The sequence below is a fragment of the Aquarana catesbeiana genome, linkage group LG01, assembly GCF_042186555.1.
Source record: "Aquarana catesbeiana isolate 2022-GZ linkage group LG01, ASM4218655v1, whole genome shotgun sequence".
NCBI classification, from domain to species: Eukaryota; Metazoa; Chordata; class Amphibia; order Anura; family Ranidae; genus Aquarana; species Aquarana catesbeiana.
The window spans coordinates 134,569,546-134,591,272 of NC_133324.1; the positions used below are offsets into that span (position 1 = coordinate 134,569,546).

Consider the following 21,727-nt stretch of genomic DNA (forward strand, 5'->3'; position numbering starts at 1 on the left):
TGTGGGTCAGCATGTTATTCTGGGAAGTAGATACGCTACTGACCATGGACAATGTCTGAAAAGTGCTGAAAATCGGTGGAATAGCATGACAAAGGTGCTGTTAGATGGGAGTACAGTAACCAATTTGTTTGGCAGTAAATGCCAGTACCATCTTCCTCGCCAAACCTCCTGAGACTGGTAGTCAGAGGCATCAGTTCGTTAGTGAATCTCACACTGCAAATATGTACTTGCCTACAAAACCGTTGTCTGGGCAGAATCAGAATGCTAATTTGTAGAGAGGATTCAAGGCAAAGGGTGGATTTTTAGGTTAATGTGTAAGCATAATGAACTTTTGTACAAATTTGCACATTAAAGGGTTTGTAACCTTACACTATGATTCACTGCCAGCCCCTCTATTTTAAGCAGCCATAATGCACTGTGTAAGTGTTGGTTAAAATTTAAGCGTCTAAATACCTTTTTCCATGTATCTTCAGGCCGGTCACGTGACTCCCGGCCGCTCTAATACTCTGACCTACGGGCAACAGCAGAAGGAACCTAGATCTCCCTCTGATATCAGCCAGGGAGGTCACGTGACCGCCGTGTTGGCCACTCAACCCCTCCCGCTTTAGCCCTTAGATAGGGGAGGAGAGCAGCTGGGAGTCATGTGACCGGCCTGAAGATACATGAAAAAAGTTATTTAGAGGCTTGGTTTTTAACAAACACTTATACAGTGCATTATGGCTGCTTAAAAAAGAGGGGCTGCCAGTGAACTTTTTTAAAAGTTTAGTTTACTACAAACAGCAGCAGGATGGGGGGCACGGAGACAGCTCACACAGACGCACAAGCTGACAGGCAGGGAGAGGACAGAGGAGGATAGAGAAGAGCTGCGGATGACAGAGGCACTTAAACTGACCACGGTGTCAGGGCTCAGCAGCCATGATAAACTGTGGTCAGTTTGCAGGGGGAGACCAGAACCAGACAGGATCAGCCAGGTTTTTTTACAGCTTCCAGAGGGACAGGTTAGACAGTTTGAGCACTGTGCTGTTTAACCTGCTATGAGTTTTAATAAACCAGGACATCTAGTACAACCAAAGGCCAAACTTTTTTTTTTTTTTTTCTTTTTGAGTTTTGGATAGAGTAGAGAGGGATTAGACCAGTGTTTCTCAACCTTTTTTCAGTCAAGGCGCCCTTTAAAATTATGGACAGTCTTGCGGCACCCCATTCTAAAATGTAAAAAGCTGTTCTAATAGTTTTACATAATGCGGCAGCATCGACACACGTAGACACCCAACATTAGAGGTGATTTATTCTTCCAAAGCAAATACACTTTTGCACACTAGTACCGACCAGTATTCCAGTATTTCTCCTCACCATGAGTTTCTCTCCATTTAGCTCTCAGCTAATGTGATGAAGGAGAGGGGCAAACAAGAATGCTGTGCAGGTGATATACACCCTTCTTATCAACACAAATTACATCACTGGTTATTGGTGCACAATAAAAACCTGTGGCTTTGTGTAACTAATGCCGTGTACACATGAGCGGAATGTCTGACAGAAAAAGTCCGATGGGAGCTTTTCATCGTATATTCCGATCGTGTGTATGCACCATCAGACTTTTTTCAGAAAATTCTGACGGGCCTAGAAAGAGAACATGTTCTAAATTTTTCAGACGGAACCAATTCCTATCGGGAAAACCGATCATCTGTATGCTGTTCGACGGACCAAAAACGACGCATGCTCTGAAGGCGGAAGCTACTGGCTATTGAACTTCCATTTTCTAGTCCCGTCGTACATGTTGTACGTCACCACGTTCTGGACGGTCGGAATTTGGTGTGACCGTGTGTATGCAAGACAGCTTGACCGGAATTCCGTCGGAACCCTGTCGGAAAAACCTTCAGAGTTTATTCCGATGGGAAAACCGATCGTGTGTACAGGGCATTAAAGGCAGGTTTTATCCACCTGATGGCTTGTATATGTTTTAGGCATTTTGCCAAGGCACCCTGGTTGAAAAAGGCTAGATTAAAACACCTGTCCTTTTTTATTGTTGTCTGTCTGTTCCCCCAGTTAAGGAGATTCACCCTCTCTATCTGTCCTGTTTACCATTATCATTGAAAGTGGAAGTAAATGAAAATCCCAAGTTTTGGGTTGTCCCCAGAAAAGTAATGGAGTGGAAATCTTCCAATGGGGACACTAGTTCTGGTGACCTGGGTGTCCCCAAGGGATTCTGTTAATTTGCAGGGATTTCCTCTCACTTCCTGTTGTGGCTATAGGACAGGAAGCAAAGGGAAATCTCCCTAATGGGACACAGATGGCAAAAATATAAACTGATGGGGTTTATAACCCTCCCTTACTCTATCCAAAATGAAAATTCAAGTTTTGCCTATAGTTCTATTTTAAATATCAGGTTTAGGCAAGGCTAACCATTAATGGTGCACAAGCGAGAGCTGTTAGTAGATATGCCAGTTCTAAATTTCCCCTTTATATACAGTATGTTGCAGGCAAATCTGCTTTGTTGCCTTTCACTGGAAGGCAAGCTTTACTGTGCCAAAAGAACAGAAGATATATGAAATTTACCCAGAAACAGGTAGCTTTCCTTGCCTTGGGCAGGCATAACGAAGCAAATATGTAAATGAAGGTTTGAATATTCAGTTCTGTGCACACTTAGCTATGTATATGTCTAATACATTATGAAGTAAGAACATGTTTTCAGTGAGCCAAACATGATGTTCCGATACAGTAAAGAGCAGTGTGTGTGTCATTTATCTTTGTCTTGACATAACACTCTTGATTAATGTGTTTACAGTGAGCTTTGTCTCTGGATGAGTAAATCTGCATGTAGCTTCAGCTTCTCCTAGACACCTGAATATGTCACATCCTCTGTTCATTATATAGCTGCACATCCGCATTTAATGAACAAGTAAGAAATGAACATAAAAATCTGGATAGATACATCTAACTGTTGGTAGTTTTGATTTGCTTACAGTCACCTTTTCTCAGTTGTTAATAAATGAGAACATATGATGGGTCAGTGTTGGGTAGATCCTGGCAATAGGAGGATCCCAACAGCTGCTTGTGTCTCATCCAGGTCCCTGAAATTGAGACCACCACCACCACCTTCTGCAGCCATTATAAGGGGGGCTTACATTGTACACATTGGCAAATTCCTCTACACTTACAGTATATGAACAGTGATTAGCATTGCAGTTACAACTAGACAGGTACTACAGCAAGCCAGACCTATAGTTAACCACTTGCCTACTGGGCACTTTCACCCCCTTCCTGACTAGGCCAATTTTCAGCCTTCAGTGCTATTGCAATTTGAATGGTAATTGTGCGGTCATGCAGCACTGTATCTATATGATATTTGTATCTATTTATTTTTTTTAAGACGGCTTTCTTTTGATGATATTTAATCACCACTGTTTTTTTTTATTTTTTGCTAAACAAGCAAAAAAAAAAAAAAAACAAACAAATTTTGAAATAGAAAAAAAAAAAAAAAAACTTTCTTTGTTTCCCTTATAAAATTTTGCTTACAAGTATTTTTTCTTCTTCATTGATGTGCACTGATAGGCAGCACTAATATTCTGCACTGATTAACTACAGTTAAGTGCAAATATGTTCCTCTTACCATCTTCTGTTCTCTAGCATCTAAAAGGTCTGGAGATAATCTTATGATTTCTCCCAGTGTTGGTAAACCTTTTTGCATTTTGACATCCCTGTAGATTTGGAATACCTTTTTGGCCAGTAATGGCACCAGAGATGTAAGGTTTACTGCAGCAAACCAAAGGCAGGCCATGGATAGTGCAATTTTTTTTTCTTTTCTGCAACCATGGGGCTGGGGGTATGTGGTGCGGAGAGCAGTCCTTGCCAGGAGAACACAGTGATTATTGCTATAGCTGCTGGCAATAATTGCATATCCAAAATGCTAGTCGGGGGTATATTCAGCCTGCCCATAGATGGTTCGAATCTCCGCTGGTCCCTGCTAAACTGGCCAAGATTCGAGCAATCTCCTGCCGACTTAAGCTTAGTACATGGGGGTGTCTAAAATTCTGCTTAAAGTGGATGTAAACCCTCACATATACCCAGTGAAGTGAACAGCCTCAGATGATACACAGGGATGAAACAAATCTCCCTACACATGTTTTACATGTATATCTGCTGTCTTTAGCTTTCTATATTCTTTAGAAAGTGCACATCGTGTTAGAGATTTTCTCTTCCTGTTCAACACTGGAAGTGAAGTTTGGGCATACAGCCAAGACAGCTGATTTTAGGAAAGGCACACACCCCCACCCCACATAGGCAGAGACTTGCAGAGCTGTTCTGTGACAGGGCAAGCTCTCTGCTACTTTATTTATAGCAACCTCCCCGACACAAATTTCCACCTGGTTTTATCTCAGTTGAAGGAGAACTTATCAGAAGTTATCAGGCTGATAACAGAAGAACAGAGCAGGAGAAAGCCACGGGACTTGCTTTGAAGAGAGATAAGAAAACACTGCAGATATATGTACCCAGCTCAAATTTCATGAATCGGGTTTACATCCACTTTAAGCTGTGTGGAAGAGGTTTGAATCTCATACCACTACTCCTTGGTGTGTGTATGTGCATGTTATGTGTATAAAACACACCTGTCCACAGAATCTCTCTTCCATTCAAACCTCACCATCGTGGGCAAGACCAAGTTGTCAAAGTATGTCAGGGACAAGATTGTAGACCTGCACAAGGCTGGAATGGGCTACAAGGCCGGAATGGGCTACAAGGTCATCAGCAAGAAGTTTGGTGAGAAGGAGACAACTGTTGGAGTGATTATTCGCAAATGGAAGAAATACAAAATAACCATCAATCGCCCTTGGTCTGGAGCTCCATGCAACATTTCGCCTCATGGGGTAAGGATGATTATGAGAAAAGTGAGGGCTCAGCCCAGAACTTCATGTGAGCAGCTTGTGAACGATTTCCAAGGCAGTTGGGACCACAGTCGCCAAACAAACCATTGGTAAAATGGATTGAAAACCTGCAGCGTTCGCAAGGTTCCTCTCCTCAAGAAGGCATATGTACAGGCCTGTCTGAAGATTGCCAATAAACATCTAAATGATTCAGAGAAGGATTGGGATTAAGTGCTATGGTCAGATGAAACCAAAATTGAGCTTTTTGGCATTAACTTGACTCTGTGTTTGGAGGAAGAAACATGCTGACTATGACCCTAAGAACACCATCCCTACAGTCAAGCACAGAGGTGGAAACATTATGCTTTAGGGTTGTTTCTATGATAAAAGGATAGGGCGACTTTGCCACATTGAGGGGCTAATGAACGGGCCATGTATTGTAAAATCTTGGATAAGAATCTTCTTCCCTCAGCCTGAACACTGAAGATGGGTTGGGGATGGGTCTTCCAGCATGACAGTGACCCAAAACATAGGCAACAAAGGAGTGGCTCAGGAAGAAGCACATTAAGGTCATGGAGTGGCCTAGCCAGTATCCAGACCTTAATCCTTTAGAAAATGTATTGGAAGGAGGTGAAAAGTTGCCAAGTGACAGCCAAGAAACCTTAAGGATTTAGAGAAGATCTGTAAAGATGAGTGGACCAAAACCCTTCCTGAGATGTCTGCAAACCTGGTAACCAACTCCAAGAAACGTCTTACCTCTGTGCTTGCTAACAAGGGATCAAATACTTACTTATTTTGCTCCCTGAACTGAAACTTAATTGATAACATTTATATCATGTGTTTTTTCTGGATTTTTGGTTGATATTCTGCCTCTATCATTTAAAATACACCTATGATAAAACTTCTAGACCCTTCATTTCTTTGTAAGTGAGCAAACTTACAAAATCTGCAGGGGATCAAACGATTATTTCCCCACTGTATGTATATAGTGTAGAGTATGGTTAGACTTTTTTTTGCCTGGTTGGGAAGATTTCCAGTGACTTCCTGACCTAGTGACCGGAAATCCCCTCTTAGACAGTTGTTCTCGGAACAAGAGTCCCCATTGGAAGATTTCCCCTTGCCTCTTGTTCATGTGACACCTGTAAAATGTCTTAAACGAGATCTAATAATCTGCAACATGCCTCAAACCCCAGGCAACCGCTGATCAAGTGAGCTGGTCTATTGTAGTTGTTGGACAGTCAGAGTCTCTTCGGAAGCTTCAAAAAAGAAAAGAGGGGGATTGCTTGCCGTAATAAGAGTCTCTCCAATATTCTGGTACATGCAAGTATCGGATGTAGTGGTCTATATACTGGAGAGACCAGTAAAGTTGATTGAGGCTCTGATTAATGGTGAGTGATCCCCCTTTTTTTTTTTTTTTTTAAACTCCTGCAGAGACTCTAAGTCAGGGGTAGGCAACCTTGGCCCTCCAGCTGTGGTGAAACTACAAATCCCATCATACCTCTGCCTCTAGGAGTCATGCCTTTGGTTGTCAGGGTCTTGCAATGTCTCTAGGTTCTTGTAGTTTCACCACAGCTGGAGGGCCAAGCTTGCCTACCCCTGCTCTAAGTGGTCAACGACTACAAGGAACCAGCTCACAAGATTAGTGGCTGCCTGGGGATCGAGGCTTGTTGAATGTCCGTTTTATGATCTTCATTGGTGACATTGTTCTCCTCAACAAAAAAAAATAACGTTTCCTGCTCTATTCATATAAAAAATGGCTTTAGGTAAACCTTTTTTCATTGAGAATGCATCACAATTTGCTATGTTTTTAATCAGTAGGCATAGCAGAATATTGCTCATATTTAAGGCACACACCAAAGTCAGTTTATCATAACTCTTCTGTGGTGTGTAGGAATTTGTGGTGATTGAAGACTTGAAGTGGATTATTTCAGTCATTGGTGGAAAAATGATTGATTAATACAACATTTCTCCGAGGACTTATTGATAAAGCAAGAATTCTAATCTGTCATCGTTGTTTAGCTTCTGCATTATAAATCTGCAGTAATGCTATATACGCTGGTGATTTAACAAGCATGTGTCACTTTATTACTGTGCTGGCTTCCCTGCCTAAAACAGTAATACGTTATCTTTCATGTGACTTGCGTCAGAATATAAAAATAAGATCCCCTTACTTCTAAAAAGATTCAGCATTGCTGGGATCTTTTATAATTGTATGTGAAACTGAATAGCAAAACAGTAGCTAGCACTGCAAGTTTGCTATAAAGGACAAAGTAAAAAGTTTACACCATAGTACTTCCCCCACTGATGATACCTACCTTCCCTTTATTGTCCCTTCTACCACAATTCTGCTATGGCGCCAAGAGAAATACCTTGTACTCCCAAATATATGGAGTGTGTGCTGTCTCTTCTTATGCCGCGTACACACGACCGGTTTTGCTGTCGGAATAAATTCCAAAGCTTTCTCCGACGGAATCCCGCTGAAGCGGTCTTGCATACACACGGTCACACCAAAGTCCGACCGCCCAGAACGCGGTGACGTACAGCACGTACGACGGGACTAGATAATGGAAGTTCAATAGCCAGTAGCCAATAGCTTCCGTCTCATACTTGCTTCAGAACATGCGTCGTTTTTGGTCCATCGGGACGGCATACAGACGAGCGGTTTGCCCAACAGGAATTGGTTCCGTCGGAAATATTTAGAACATGTTCCATGTCTAGGTCCGTCAGAATTTTCGGGAAAAAAAAGTCCGATGAGGCGCACACACGATTGGAATAGACAATGAAAAGCTTCCGTCTGACTTTTTCTGTTGGACATTCCGCTCGTGTTTACGCGGCTTTATTCCACAATGTAGTTACGGGTGCCAATCCTGCCAGCCAGATTGTTGGGGAGAGTCTCTAGCCCTATGTAAGCTCTGGACAGGCTGACTTGGAACCTAAACGCACCATACATTGATCAAAATTCGGCCGATTCAGCATTTCAATCAGTGTGTGTAGGCTGAACTAAAAAACAGGCTGGTGACCCTGTATGCTGATGCTGGTCAGGATTTAAGGCACATCAGGCTCAGCTAGGTCTACAAGAAAATGGCGCCCGACTGCACGCAGGATCAGAATACTGTAAAGCTAAAATAGTGAAAGATGATGAGAATAGGCTTCAGCTCGTTTCTCCACCCAGAGAAGAACCCCCCCAATGCATCTCACCCGCGTGGGGCTTGATCATAGAGGTAACCATGGCTGTAAACATTCAAGGTCTACTCTATAGCATCATGAGCCACATAGATGGTCTATTTTCTAGCCTGGTTGACTTGTGTGGCAGTGCCACCTATCTTTCGGCTGATCTTAATGCAGACTACACTAAACCTTGACCTAAATAGAGGAGGAGTTTAACAGATTCATAAGCAAAGTGGCAGCTTGTATTCCTGTCCATATAGTGCCCCCTGCCAATCCTAAGTAGAATACGGCAACTAACTGTAGCCCACACATGAAAAGCATGGACATATATCCTTCCCTGTTCCTGGACACATAATGGCGACAACTCTGCACATGCTCAGTTTTTAGTGAGTTTCTATGCTGAGAATTTCCTTATAGCATCTGAGCAGCCCAAGCGACTATAGAATCTCACATGTGGGCGTATACACAGTGGTAAATGACAACGGGATGTTATGTGTAGATTAATGGTGCTCCACCTCCCTCTTATTCTAAGACGCAGCCTGTGACTGGAAGAAATCTACACCATGTAATTTCCAAAAATAATAAAGATTTGATTTCAAAATGTAATATTTGTATGGCAATTTAAAAACTGTTTATTTATAATATTTATTTTTACTCTGTATTCCATAGGCGCTTTTTTTTTTTTTTTTTCTGAACATGTGACCAGCAGCAGAGGACTAGAAGCTCCTCCTGCTTATGTTTTCTTGCAGACAAGCTGGGGAAGATCTGGGCCATGTGACATCTGTATATTGATTAGGAAAGAGATACTTGGGTATTTTTCTTTTTTATTATTCTTAAAATAACTACAGTGCCATCATCCACATACAGAAATAGAAGGGACAATGTAAATTAAACAGTGTGTGTTTGGTGTCATTTTAAGCAAGAGATCATGTATATTTTTAGATGGCTAGGAGTAAGATATTAACGTCTAAACATTTTGGAGGAGCTATTCTGAGGATCAAGCATCATACTAACACATCAATTGCATCATACTAGTAATGTTCTCTTTGCAAATTGTAACTTTTTGGTCTGATGGGCATGTAAATAAATCTTATTTATGCTGGAGCCCCTGCTTTTGAATTCTTGCAATATATTTAATTATAACTAATAATTTATATCTAATTCTATATGAAGCTGACCTAAAACAATTAGAGCTTCCCTAATATAACCGGTGACTACTTGAAGTATGATCAATGTACTCCCTAAGCATGGACCTTTGAACACACATTTTTACAGAATTTGTTTATACTAAATTTGCCAGTTGCCATAAGTACAACCGTAAAAACAACTGACATGCAGGAGTTTACAGCTCTGGCAAAATAATGAGTTGTTAAAGTTTTACTAAACCCACAACAGTAAAATCAGTCTGTATATGCAGTAAAGCATGCTTGTTATATTCACTGTGGTACCAAAGGGCTTAATCCTCTGCATTGGGTAAAAAGACTGATCCTGTCTTCTCTGATCCTCTTATCCCACATTCCCCAAACAATCTCCTGACAAAACAGAGCCTCGGGGGTACACTGCACATGCTCAATTTGGTGTGCATTGCAAGAGAGTTTTCTGGGGTTTTTTTTGGGGGGGGGGGGGGGGGGTGCATGTGATCAGCACTGGACCAATCGGCACTTTCCAGACAGAGGGTCGGGGGTCCTGCAGCCTCATAGGACAATCAGGGAAGAATGAAAACTCCTCCTACAAACTTTTACCAGTGCTCGGCTAGACACTGATAGAAGTCATAAGACTGCTATATACTGCTGATGAGAAAAGGTATTTAGCAGTTTATATTTACTAAAATAAATTGCATTTCCATGTTCTGTATATTGTGGGAGACCAGATATAGTGAATGCAGGCTCCTGGGTTTAGTAACCCTTTAAGACCACGCTTATACTGGTCTTGTTTTGCTATGTGTTGTCTGAAATCCATATATTTTATGTGCAGAGTGTTTTTGGTATACATTTCCATACCTAAGTCATTTAAAGATCCTTTTTTTTTTGTTTTTTTGTTTTTTTGTTTTTTTTTTGAGGATAGCAATGAGGATAGTTTAACATAGTTTAGCTTGGCTCAGTGCACTGAATGATGTTTGTAATGTGTTCTGATTGGTCTGCATTTGTGTGTTGCTCCCGCTGTCTGCGTGGGTGCACAGTATGCATATAAGCAGCGGCAGAGCTTTGGAGGTGATTGATCAACTGAGTCATGTTCCTGCAGCCTGTAATTATCTACTGCTCTAGTCATTTGGTTTATTATGATTTTTTGTTTTTCCAATCAGCCGCTCATTATAATGAATATAATTACTCAATAACCGCAATCTAGTCGTGTCACTGGGTAGCTGTACTCTTCTTTTCTTCTCTTTTTCTCTACTCCGCAGCAAAATGTTCCATTTCAAATGTGCTTTGTTACAGGTTGCAGCTTTAGAATTTCAGCTGATTTATGTATCAGTACGATGGTGTACAGAAATAGAGCCATGTGTACTGTACAGTTTTGGAAAGCATATAATTCATCTGTCGGTGATCTGACTCATGAAAAAGTGATACACAGAGCCCAAAGTCAAGTACCAAGCAGCTATAAAATGTTAATTCCCACTTGCCTTTAAAGGGGAACCTGTTGTTGAACTTGTTTTAAAACCTGCATGTTTCTGAACTTACATCGTCATTCCTTGACCTGGAACAAATATGGAAGCCAGTACTTACCGCTTCACTGACTGTATACTTTTTTGCTTAGATGTACTAATTTATAAACCCGGGGACAAGGATGATATGAGAACTTGCAAGTTTTACCCCCTTGGCGGTAATCCCAAGTGTGGCTCGGGACGGATTTTCAGTACCAAAAGCGGTAACCCCAAGCCACACTCGGAATCGCATTGCAGGATCCATGCAAAGTTACTTACCTTGTCCCCAGGATCCTGCAATGTCTCCCCACTGTGTGTGCAAGCCGTGTCCTCCCTCGGATCTATAACAGTGCCGAGCTCCGTTCCCTGCGAATGTTGCAAGGCACGGGGACAGAGCGCAGCACCAAATTCAAAAAGTGAAAAACACAATACACATACAGTACACTGTAATCTTACAGATTACATTGCTGTATCAATTTATTTCACCTCCCTTTTGTCCAGTGCCCTGCATCTAGTTTTATATTATATTATTTATATATATATATATATATATATATATATATATATATATATATATATATATATATATATATATATATATATATATATACATACATACACACGCTGTTCTTTCTGCCTGGAAACGGGAGATTGTCCATAGCAACCAAAAAGCGGCCCTTTACATCAAAAGCAGTTTTAGACCAGCTAGAAAACGGCGATAATAAATTTGAATCACTTGCAGAATTGAGCGATAGTGATTTGTGGGGAAATTCGTCATCAAACACTGAAAGTAATAACTGCGACAATTCTGCAACTGAGCAAATTCCAGTGTTTTTGATTTGATTACATTATTGAATAATTTTTATTATTATATTATTAGTTATTAATTATAGTTATTTATTGTATTATAATTTATGATTTCATGTTTCAAACTTTATCATACCCAGGATGTCTACTAGCCTCTTGTTTGGACAGATTTAAGTGTGTTATTCCTAAGAATTATAGGTCTACAATATAAAACGCCAAATTTCCATGCAAAACAATTGTACCGCTTTGAGTATTAAAAATCTGAAATAATCATACCGCCAGGGAGGTTAAAAACCATCATTCCAATATGAAAATCTATCATGGTAGCTCCGATACTTCTATCATTTACTTCTAAATCCCTAGTTCTGTAAAAATTTTGAACGAGTTACTCATTGAAGACTAATCATGCTACACCATTTGGACACCTGGCCATAACACTTATACAGTATGTGCTTGTTGAACATCCCATTTTCAAAGCATGAGCATTGCTAAAGAGTTTACCTTCCTTTGTGGTTATAACAGCCTCCACTTTTGTCGGAGGGCTATCCACAAGAATTTGGCGTATATGAGGGAATTTGTCTGTTCAGCCAAAAGAGCATTTGTGAGGTCCGGTATTGATGTTGGACGTGGCTCACAATTGTTATTTCAATTCATCCCAAAGATGTCTGAGGTTAGGGCTCTGTGCAGACCACTCATCAGACCTTCTACAAAGGGACACAGCCAAGCTGAAACAGAAGAAGACCTTCCCATACCTGTTGCCTCAAGATTGGAAGCACACAATTGTCTAAAAATGTGTGTATGCTGTAGTATGAACCATATTCTTCACTGGAAACACTGGATTTCAATAATTTGAAGGAGGTGGTTCACATACTTTTGGCCATGTAGTTGGTGTGATGGTCAAGCGTCCAAAAACATTTGGCCTTATAATGTATGTCCTTTTCAGGAGAATTGGTTCAATTTTACTGCAGTGGGAGGTCCTCTTATGAGAGCTCATTTTAGGTTATAATGACACTGGGATGCTGATAATGTAGTTTTCTTGCAGCACTGGCGTGCAAGAAAATATTTAATCGATACGCTCACATCTCAGAGAATGCAGAATATGATGTTGTTTTCCCCTCAGGTCATTTCTAACCTGACCCATGCACTGGAGAAGCACAAGGAAAAGATCGAGCTCATGCGAGCTTTTACCCACTGGCGACTTCAGCAGATAGAAGCCAGACAAGAGGTAAAGACCAAGACATGTGAATCATGTATGCTATACTGTGTGAATCATTGTTCTACATCCAGCATTCTATTCATAAAACAAGAGAGAATAGCTTGTTCCAGGTGATTACAATATATGAGAGAAACTACAGGCATATACAAAAAGAACACCTTTTAATTCCATCTTATACCCAGTGTAAAAGCCTTACGTATGTTTTAAAACTGTGCTAATATAACTTGGCAGCATCTGAGCAGTTAAATCACTGATTCAGTTAAATCAAAAATGAATCTCCTATCTTAAAAAGATAATATCCTATACATCCATTGCAAAAAAAAATAAGCTCATAATCCCCAACTTATATATTTATATAGAAAGAACTATTGCAATTAAGTCACCAGAGTGATAATGTATTCATAAGCATAAATGTGATATAAGGAAAGTCTCTGAAATACAGTTCCTCCAAATGCGAGAACTACTGTCATCCGCCACCTTTTTACAAAGGGCTGATCTTCCCATGTATGGCCATACCGTGCCCATTGAATTTGGCACTCACCAGAGACAAGGGCTTCAGGGAACACCAAAAACCTGATCATAGCAGGCAGCTCTCTCCCTGCTTGCCATCTAAACCACCGTGTCTGTCAGCTTAAATTGCCTCTCCTCTCTCCTCCAATAGGATTGCAGACCATCATAAGCTGTGTCAATAGAGCTAACAAACGGAGCAGACAAGACAAAGCCACAGTGTAGATTTTTTTATTAATTTTATACAGTCATTTAAATTGTCAAAAGCACAGGCAACTAACAACTGAAGCCAGTGCTTGAGATCTGGTGCAGCAGCATGACGTCAGCAATTAGACTCCCCCTACGTGTTTAACAATAGGACATCATCAGGGGCCTATTGGATGAAACGAGTAGGGTGGAGTCTATGCGCTGACGTAACACTACTGCATCTGGTCTCAAGCGGCAGTTTCAGTTGGGAGTTACCTGTACATTTTTGTACAGCTTTTAATGGTTTTTAAGTGATTGTAAAGGCTGTTTAGTATTGTAAGGGAAAAAAAAAAAAAAAAAACATGTTATACTGATCTGCTCTGTACAAAGGTATTGCACAGAGTAGCTACTTACCTCCTCTTCTGGACCCCCCAACTTATTTCATAAATAGCCTCCCTAAGAGTGCCAATTACACCCTGAAAATGCAGATGTCAAGAGATGTTTGCTTGTTTCAGAAGACACCTGCTATTGCATGCAGCTTGGTTCAGCATGCTGAAAAGATTTAGGGATTAGTATTTTATTTTGGATTAAGATATATGTTTGATAGTGTGTGATTGGGATTTCTTTAGAACAAATCACAGATTTGTCTATCATTTTTTTTTTTTCTGATTAAGTATCTAATATTTAACATCCATCATTTTAGGATTATGCATGCAGTCTGGCTGATAGACATTACAGAAAGGTATTGTTAAAGAATAGCTGGAGAACCTGGCACTCGGTTATTGAAGTAAATTGGAAATACAAAGTGGAGCAGGCCTGTCGAGCTCGAGCTGAAGAAGTGTGCATTCAGTTGACTAATGACTATGAAGCAAAGGTTGCACAGGTAAGACCAAATCAATTGAAAACCTAATATTTTTAGTTTTGTGTGGTTGCTGGCAAATTGAATCATATGGAGGGTCCCTAAATGTTCTGGATATTTTAGCGGAGAGCTATGCCCACTGAAACTACCAGTTGTATTCGATAGTCTGTTATCAGACAGATTTGTGTAGACAACAGTATGATCTAAAGGAAGAAGGTAAGAAGAAATGTATTCTCCTCCTTCTCCATATGTATATTATATATATGTACAGGTCTGTTGCCATTTAACCTAATTAGTTGCAAAATGTTCTTCCAGCTCTTCCTTGTTAGTACCACTCACTTTGCCAGCTTTTGTTGCTCTGTCCCAACTTTGGGACATGTTGCTACCATCAGTTTCAAAATTACCTGTTTTTTTTAACTGCTTGCCGACCCGCTCACAGTAAATGTATGGCAGCTGCAGGCACTGCAACGTACTAGTATGCCATGCTGCACATGTGCACTGGCGCACCACAGTGACTGCTGTGTCTGGTGGATAGTGTATCGCAACACTCGGGACCCAGCCACTGTGAGCGGCCGGGGTATCATGTGATCACTATGGTTGGTCATAGCGATCACATGATTACAATGTAAACAAAACAGCCCTAAATTGCTTCCATTCATGACTGTTTTGCTTACTATTGTAATGCTGATATTGGCCCATAGCTATCACATGGTACCTGGACTAATCACATCACCCTGTACCATGTGATTCATTTTAGCCAATCACAGCATGTCAACAGTAAGCAAGCTGTCATGAATGGAAAGCCATTCATGACAGCTATCGCTTATAACGGTGATCATCACTGTAGTGTAAAGTGCTTACAGTAGTCTATAACAGGAGGTCAGATATTGTATCATTCCTACTCTTAAGTGACAGGTAACCCTTATCTATTTTATTCAACCTACCTATTTTAGAAGTACAGTCACCATTAAAGTCACCATGTATGAGTTTGTTTCCATAATGTCCCTTTCCAAGAAGGTATGATTCTGCTTCTCATATCACAGCTGAGTGGAGCCATAGAAGATGCAAAAGCAGAAGTACAGAGACTTCTTGTGGAGAGGGATCACTTTGAGGGCACAATGAAGAAAGCCTTCATGCGGGGAGTTTGTGCATTAAACATGGAGGCAATGTCAATGTTTCAAGAGAGAGAAAACCACATGGACCACGGTTGGTTATTAAACTATTGCTGCACAAAATCTAATAATGTATGGCTGATGATAAAGGGATGATCCCAGTAAACACATGTTCTTTCATGTTTGAGACAACTGAATGAAATTTGAATTGGAAGGGCTATTTGTTGATACCATCTCAGCTCTCAAAATAGAGCAAGAGAAAGGAAAAAGGTGAAAGGTAATATTGTGCAAACTTGCTTGATTTGAATGGATACACATAAGAGATTTATTTTTTTAAAGCACATTTTATTAGGTCAGATGCCAATAAGCTATATTCTATGTGCCCCAGAAGAAGTTGTAATCTTATTTTTCTAAATCCATTGAATACACATTCCAGAGACCTAATAAATTATGTATGTTCTTGGACCTCCATTCTAAAAGAGTACTAAGGCCATTGTGTTTCTTTGCCACCATTAGCCGCAAGGTAGGTAGTCTGGTATAGGTTTTTAACATAGACCAAAAAACAATAAACAAAAATTCCCAGCTCACTTTCCAGCCAGCCTGCAACAAACCCAACTGATCCTGTCTAACAGTTTACATTTAAACCAAGGGGTTTAGTTTGCACACATTTGCAAAAAAAAATGCGTAAGCTGCAGCAGCCACATCACGGCACCCCAGTGTTCTTGCAGCAAAGGCCAGTTATAGGTTGGGGTGGTTGCCATTTGTTTGTACATAGACCATAAGAAATACATTAGAATCCTTCATCGAGGTCTCAGAAATCTCTGCAGCCCTTCTTTTGCTCTTTATTTACTGCACTGGAGCTGAGCAATTTGTGTCATAGCCTTGTGTTCAACATGCTCTAGGGTAATATGCTATATAAATCCTGTATTATAATAATAATAATAATAATATACCAAAGGCCTGTGTTTGTGAGCCCTCAATTTGATTGAGACATATACTACATTAATGAAAGTGTGTTAACGAGCTGACCACCAGGTGACACTGTAACACCAAGAAAACTTCATAATTACGACATTTACACATCCAGGAAAAACACGTTGTCACACCCCTTCTTCTGTGTGCACACCTTATTTACTTCTTTATCCTCTTTCTTGGTACTCCTGAAGACCCACCTTTTTTCTTTGCATAATGCTGATGTATTTAAATGTGTTGTAACTTTTTTTTTTTAACACGTCTGTGGCTTAGGGACAGTTTTTCTAAAGAATGAGTGAAATGTTAGATTTCAGATGTCGACATCTTCCTTTAAAAACTATCTGGCTACTCTCCTTGGTGTTTTTCATTTACTACCAATGTGTTACAGATTTCTGAATATTTCAATTTAAGTTATGTAGTTAACTGAATATCTTTATCCAGCAGATCTCCCATCAAGGAGGGACGACCTTGGCTCTAATCCTTCTGTAACATTTCAGCAACCACCAGCTTCTGCTCCTCTGATCTCCTCCCAACAGGATGTCCTCTCTCCTGTCCACTCTCCAGCTGGCCCCCCACCTTCTGAGCAAAATGTGAGTGGAAAGCTTCTGGATGGTCACATTTTTAACATATAAAGTGTTCATGTATTTAAAGGCGTTTATATCGTCATAGCAATTAATAGCATGTAAACAGATATTGGATTGTCTGATATAACGATCCAATATAAGCAAACTTGAAAAATCTCCTTTCATGCTGTGACTTCTGCCTGTTTGCTGGCCGTCTCTTTCCACAACTTCTAGATTCCCTGCATGCTTTGACCCTAATCTTCTGCTGTTTAATTTCAATTTCTAAGAACTACTTACATATCCTATAGTACCTTCCTGCCTGCACGCAGTGATCCCTGTACTTAATCTGTACCTCAGAAGGCAGGATCTGTGAAATGTGTGACACGGCATTGATTTCTCATGGGGCATAGTGCAGCTTTTTTTAACTGTGGTGCCACCTGAGTTTGTTAGGGGTGCCGTGGCATCCTGATTGAAACAGGGTGTGGATCAAGGTCTGTATGCCAATGTGCAGTTTGTCAGCTCTGCCAGTCCCAGACCTATATAGATAGGCCGGCAGAGCTCCGAATTCTAAATCTGTACACTGGGAGCTCAATCAGGGGAATGTGCAAAGTGGTGGAGGGAGAGGCGTCTTCCTGAGTTCTGAGCTCTCATCCTCTCCCTACAAGCAGCAGTGTGAACAAACCATTCACCCGGCAATGCGTGCGCAGATACAGTCTGCATTTGACAAAAAGGCTATGTATGTGTATGAATGTTTATATGTATGTATGTTTGTACATTTATTTTTAATCCTGTAGATCAAAACTGTAGATCAAAACAGATAGCAGGACTGTTTTTTTTTTTTTTTTTTTTGGGCTCATTCACAATAGTGATAAGGACTGCTGCAATATGTCACCTCCTTACTGCCTGTTTTAACCCCCTAAATTCAACACCACTGTGCTGCAACAGCCTGCAATGCACACAGTAGCAGCAGAGTCCCATTCACCTGAATGAGTTTCGTTCGGCAGGCAGTAGTGCCCACCAAACGCGAAGGGGTATAATTCCTGCCAAGGCCGCAGCATGTGTACAAACCCAGATGCTGCCTCTGCAGCTAAAGGGGTTGCAGTTGAAAGGTGGAAAAAAATGAAGTTCAACTACATGGTTTTACCATCCTCCAACGTCACATGTGAGCAAGCCTTTAGGCTGGGTTCACACAATAGAACGCAGCGGTTCACAGCAGCAGTCCGGTGCTTCTCCATTCACTGTATCGGGCCCGATTTCAGCCCATTTTTTTGGACCAAAAGACACACAAGACCCCTGTGCAATTCGCACCGGAGCCACTGCGGAGATGTGTGAACCGGCTCCATAGAGAGTCGGTCACAATCTCCTGCTATGTGAATTGGATGCAGGTAAACCCTCATCCAATTCACAACAGTGTGAGCCCAGCCGCCATTGTTATACGTTGCTACTTTGACGTTAATACCGTTATGGCAACAGCTAGCTGCCAAAACCCCAGTATTTTTAAAAAGGGCGGACTGTCCTCTTTCAGGTAAAAGTGGTCTCTGCGGCTGATTCACCGCAAGATCACTTTTATCGGTGGTGGGAGAGGGCACCCCCCACTGCCGCCGCGCTTCGGTCGTCTCCACCGCTTACCGGAGCCGTCGGTAGCAGCACAGCCGATTGGTTCCTCTCCCCTCACTGCCTGGATGCCGAGTGAGGGAAAGATGGCCCCCGCTCGGCTCCATAGCATTGGAGGGCGGAAGCGACGTCAAACGTCACTTCCGCCCAATGCTCTTAGAGGGGACTTTTTATTTATTTTATTTTTTTAAATGACATTTAATTTTTTTTTTTTTTGTATAAATATGAGATCTGAGGTATTTTTTGACCCCAGATCTCATATTTAAAAGGTCCTGCCATGCTTTTGTTATTACAAGGGATGTTTGCATTGAATAAAAGTGACACAAATTTTTTTTTTTAAAAGGGCAGTGTCAAAATAAAAAGTAAAATAAATAAGAAAAAAATTAATAAAAATTAAAGCACACTGTCCCGCCCAGCTCGCACGTAAGTCGTGCCCGCATATGAAAATAATGTCAATTGTCGCCATTGTTAGAGCGAGAGCAATAATTCTCACACTAGACCTTCTCTGTAACTCAAAACTGGTAACCTGTAGAAATTTAAACATCGCCTATGGAGATTTTTAAGGGTAAAAGTTTGTCGCCATTGCACGAGCGGGCGCAATTTTGAAGTGTGACGTGTTGGGTATCAATTTACTCAGCGTAACATTATCTTTCACAATATAAAAAAAATTTGGGCTAATTTTACTGTTGTCGTATTTTTTAAGTCAAAAAAATATATTTTTTCCAAAAACAGTGCGCTTGTAAGACCGCTGCGCTAATATGGTATGACAAAGTATTGCAACGACTGCCATTTTATTCTCTAGGGTGTCTGAAAAAAATATATATAATGTTTGGGAGTTCTAAGTAATTTTCTAGCAAAAAAAAAAAATATTTTAACTTGTAAACACCAAGTCTTAAAAATAGGCCTGGTCCTTAAAGGGGTTGTAAACCTTTGTGTGTGTGTGTGTGTGTGTGTGTGTGTGTGTGTGGTTTTTTTTTTTTTTTTAACTTAAATAACAAAGATGTCATACTTGCCTCCACTGTGCAGTTCGTTTAGCACAGAGTGGTCCCAAACCTCCTCTTCTGAGGTCCCACGGCAGCGCTGCTGGCTTCTCCCTGCATCGTGTCCACGTTGGAGACACGCTCTCCTTGGTGGACACCCGTACGGGCACGCTCCCGAGTCCCGCATCTGTGTCCATTCACACAGAATGCAGGACTCTGCCCCGCCCCCTGGTGCCGCGTCATTGGATTTGATTGACAGCAGCGGGAGCCAATAGCTGCGCTGCTATCAATCTATCCAATCGGGACATGAGACACCAGCCACAGATGTTGTGCTCCTTCCCGGACGGAGGATGACAGCGTCCAGGTAAGTAAAACAGGGGGGCTGGGGGGCTGCAGCACTAAAAAGGTTTTTCACCTTAATGCATAGAATGCATTAAGGTGAAAAACCATGAGGGTTTACAACCCCTTTAAGTGGTTAAAGGGGGTCTTGACTGAAAAAAGGTTGAAAAACACTGCTATAGTAAATACGTGTCACAGAATTGAGATGTAAATGTGTGGGGAATCTTCATAAAGTAACTTTACAGACTTCAAGATCATTTAGATTAATAGGAGTAGGCAGAGTTAATTGAAATACAATGTAGAATATGGTTTTACATTTTGACCATAGATAGGCTTTAGTTTTGTATTCTTTTACCATAATGTAATGGTGGTAGGTTTATGGGGGACCTAGAGCAGGATATGCTCTCACCAGCCAATACAGCCACTATTGAAGCAGATCTGGAAGCTTCTAGAAATCATTGCTGTGTATGCAGAGACTTCCCTTCTGCTTTTAGAATGTTTGCTTAGATTAGGTGGGTTCACCAGGAGCCTTATTAGGCCTGTTTACACCTTCACAAGACGCACTTGAAAATGTATGCATTTACGTACATTACCTTAGGCATTAGTTACATAGTAGGTGAGGTTGAAAAAAGACACAAGTCCATCCTATATGTGTGATTTATATGTCAGTATTACATTGTATATCCCTGTATGTTGTGGTCATTCGGGTGCGTCTCTAATAGTTTCTTGAAATTATCGATGCTCCCCGCTGAGACCACCGCCTGTGGAAGGGAATTCCACATCCTTGCCACTCTTACAGTAAAGAACCCTCTAAGTAGTTTAAGGTTAAACCTCTTTTCTTCTCATTTTAATGAGTGGCTACGAGTCTTGTTAAACTCCCTTCGGCGAAAAAGTTTTATCCCTATTGTGGGGTCACCAGTATGGTATTTGTAAACTGAAATCATATCACCTCTCCATTGTCTCTTCTCCAGAGTGAATAAGTTCAGTGCTCGCAACCTTTCCTCATAACTAATATCCTCCAGACCCTTTATTAGCTTTAAAGGAATTAAACACACAACCTACATACTGAATGGTTGGTGTGATTATTTGCATTATACTTTTATAGCTGGAGTGCTTCTAAAAAGCAACTTTTTCAGGCCTTCCAACATAACCCCCTCCATACAGGCTTATATTTACCTTTCTGGTTTAAAGATATCTTGTTACCAACCTAAAAAAGCAGGTAAAAGCACAAATCAAATATTTTAAAATTCTTACTCCGTGTTTGCCTTTCCATTGATAATTTTGTATTCACTTGTAATGCGCCTTGCGAGCTTGCTAAAATAAATTGACTGGTGCGTTCCCTAGCACAGGCCCCTTCCTCCACATCCTAGCCCTCTCTTATTGTTTTTGGCAATGAATCTCTCTCTGTCCTCCGTTCCCTCCCTCCTCCCTATATAACTTTATAGTGATTCCTTCCCTGGCAACTGCATACAGATAGAGTCTCAGCTTGGAGTCTGCTGATATCAAAGATATCCAAGGTGGCGGCACCCAGCAGGAGTCTGAGGGCTTTAGGATTTCTATACAAGGGGGCTTTTACAGGTAAATAACTTACAGAAAATAAGTTGGACATATAATCTCATAGGAAGATAGTTTTTAAAGGGTAACTCTACTTTCTCAGAAGTTTACACTAAGATACAAGTCAGATTGTAGGCATCCTCTGAAACAAACATTTCATTTTTTGGGAGCTGATCCTAAAGCGTTAATCACTGCTAAAGGGAGGCAGGCTCTGCCACTCTTCTCATTAGAACACTGCAAGTGTATTAGCTGAACAATAACCTGAATCGGTATCTATAAAACAGAAGAACAACCAGCTTTTTCTTCACAGCAGAAAACGTTAGGAATCCGCAGCAAAGTCTCCTAAAATC

At 40.9% G+C, this 21,727-nt stretch overlaps 1 protein-coding gene across 2 annotated transcripts in view; it reads left to right on the forward strand.

The window, feature by feature from the left end:
- Window positions 1-21,727, forward strand: part of POC5 (POC5 centriolar protein) — a 75,512-nt gene that overhangs the window by 45,354 nt on the left and 8,431 nt on the right. Inside the window, exons 7-10 of one of the 2 annotated variants that reach the window (XM_073624033.1) lie at window positions 12,596-12,700; window positions 14,088-14,267; window positions 15,287-15,449; window positions 16,769-16,917. In XM_073624033.1, coding sequence (XP_073480134.1) covers window positions 12,596-12,700; window positions 14,088-14,267; window positions 15,287-15,449; window positions 16,769-16,917 — 597 coding nt within the window. The remainder of the gene's footprint in view (window positions 1-12,595; window positions 12,701-14,087; window positions 14,268-15,286; window positions 15,450-16,768; window positions 16,918-21,727) is intronic. The other variant, XM_073624035.1, reaches the window with a different exon arrangement.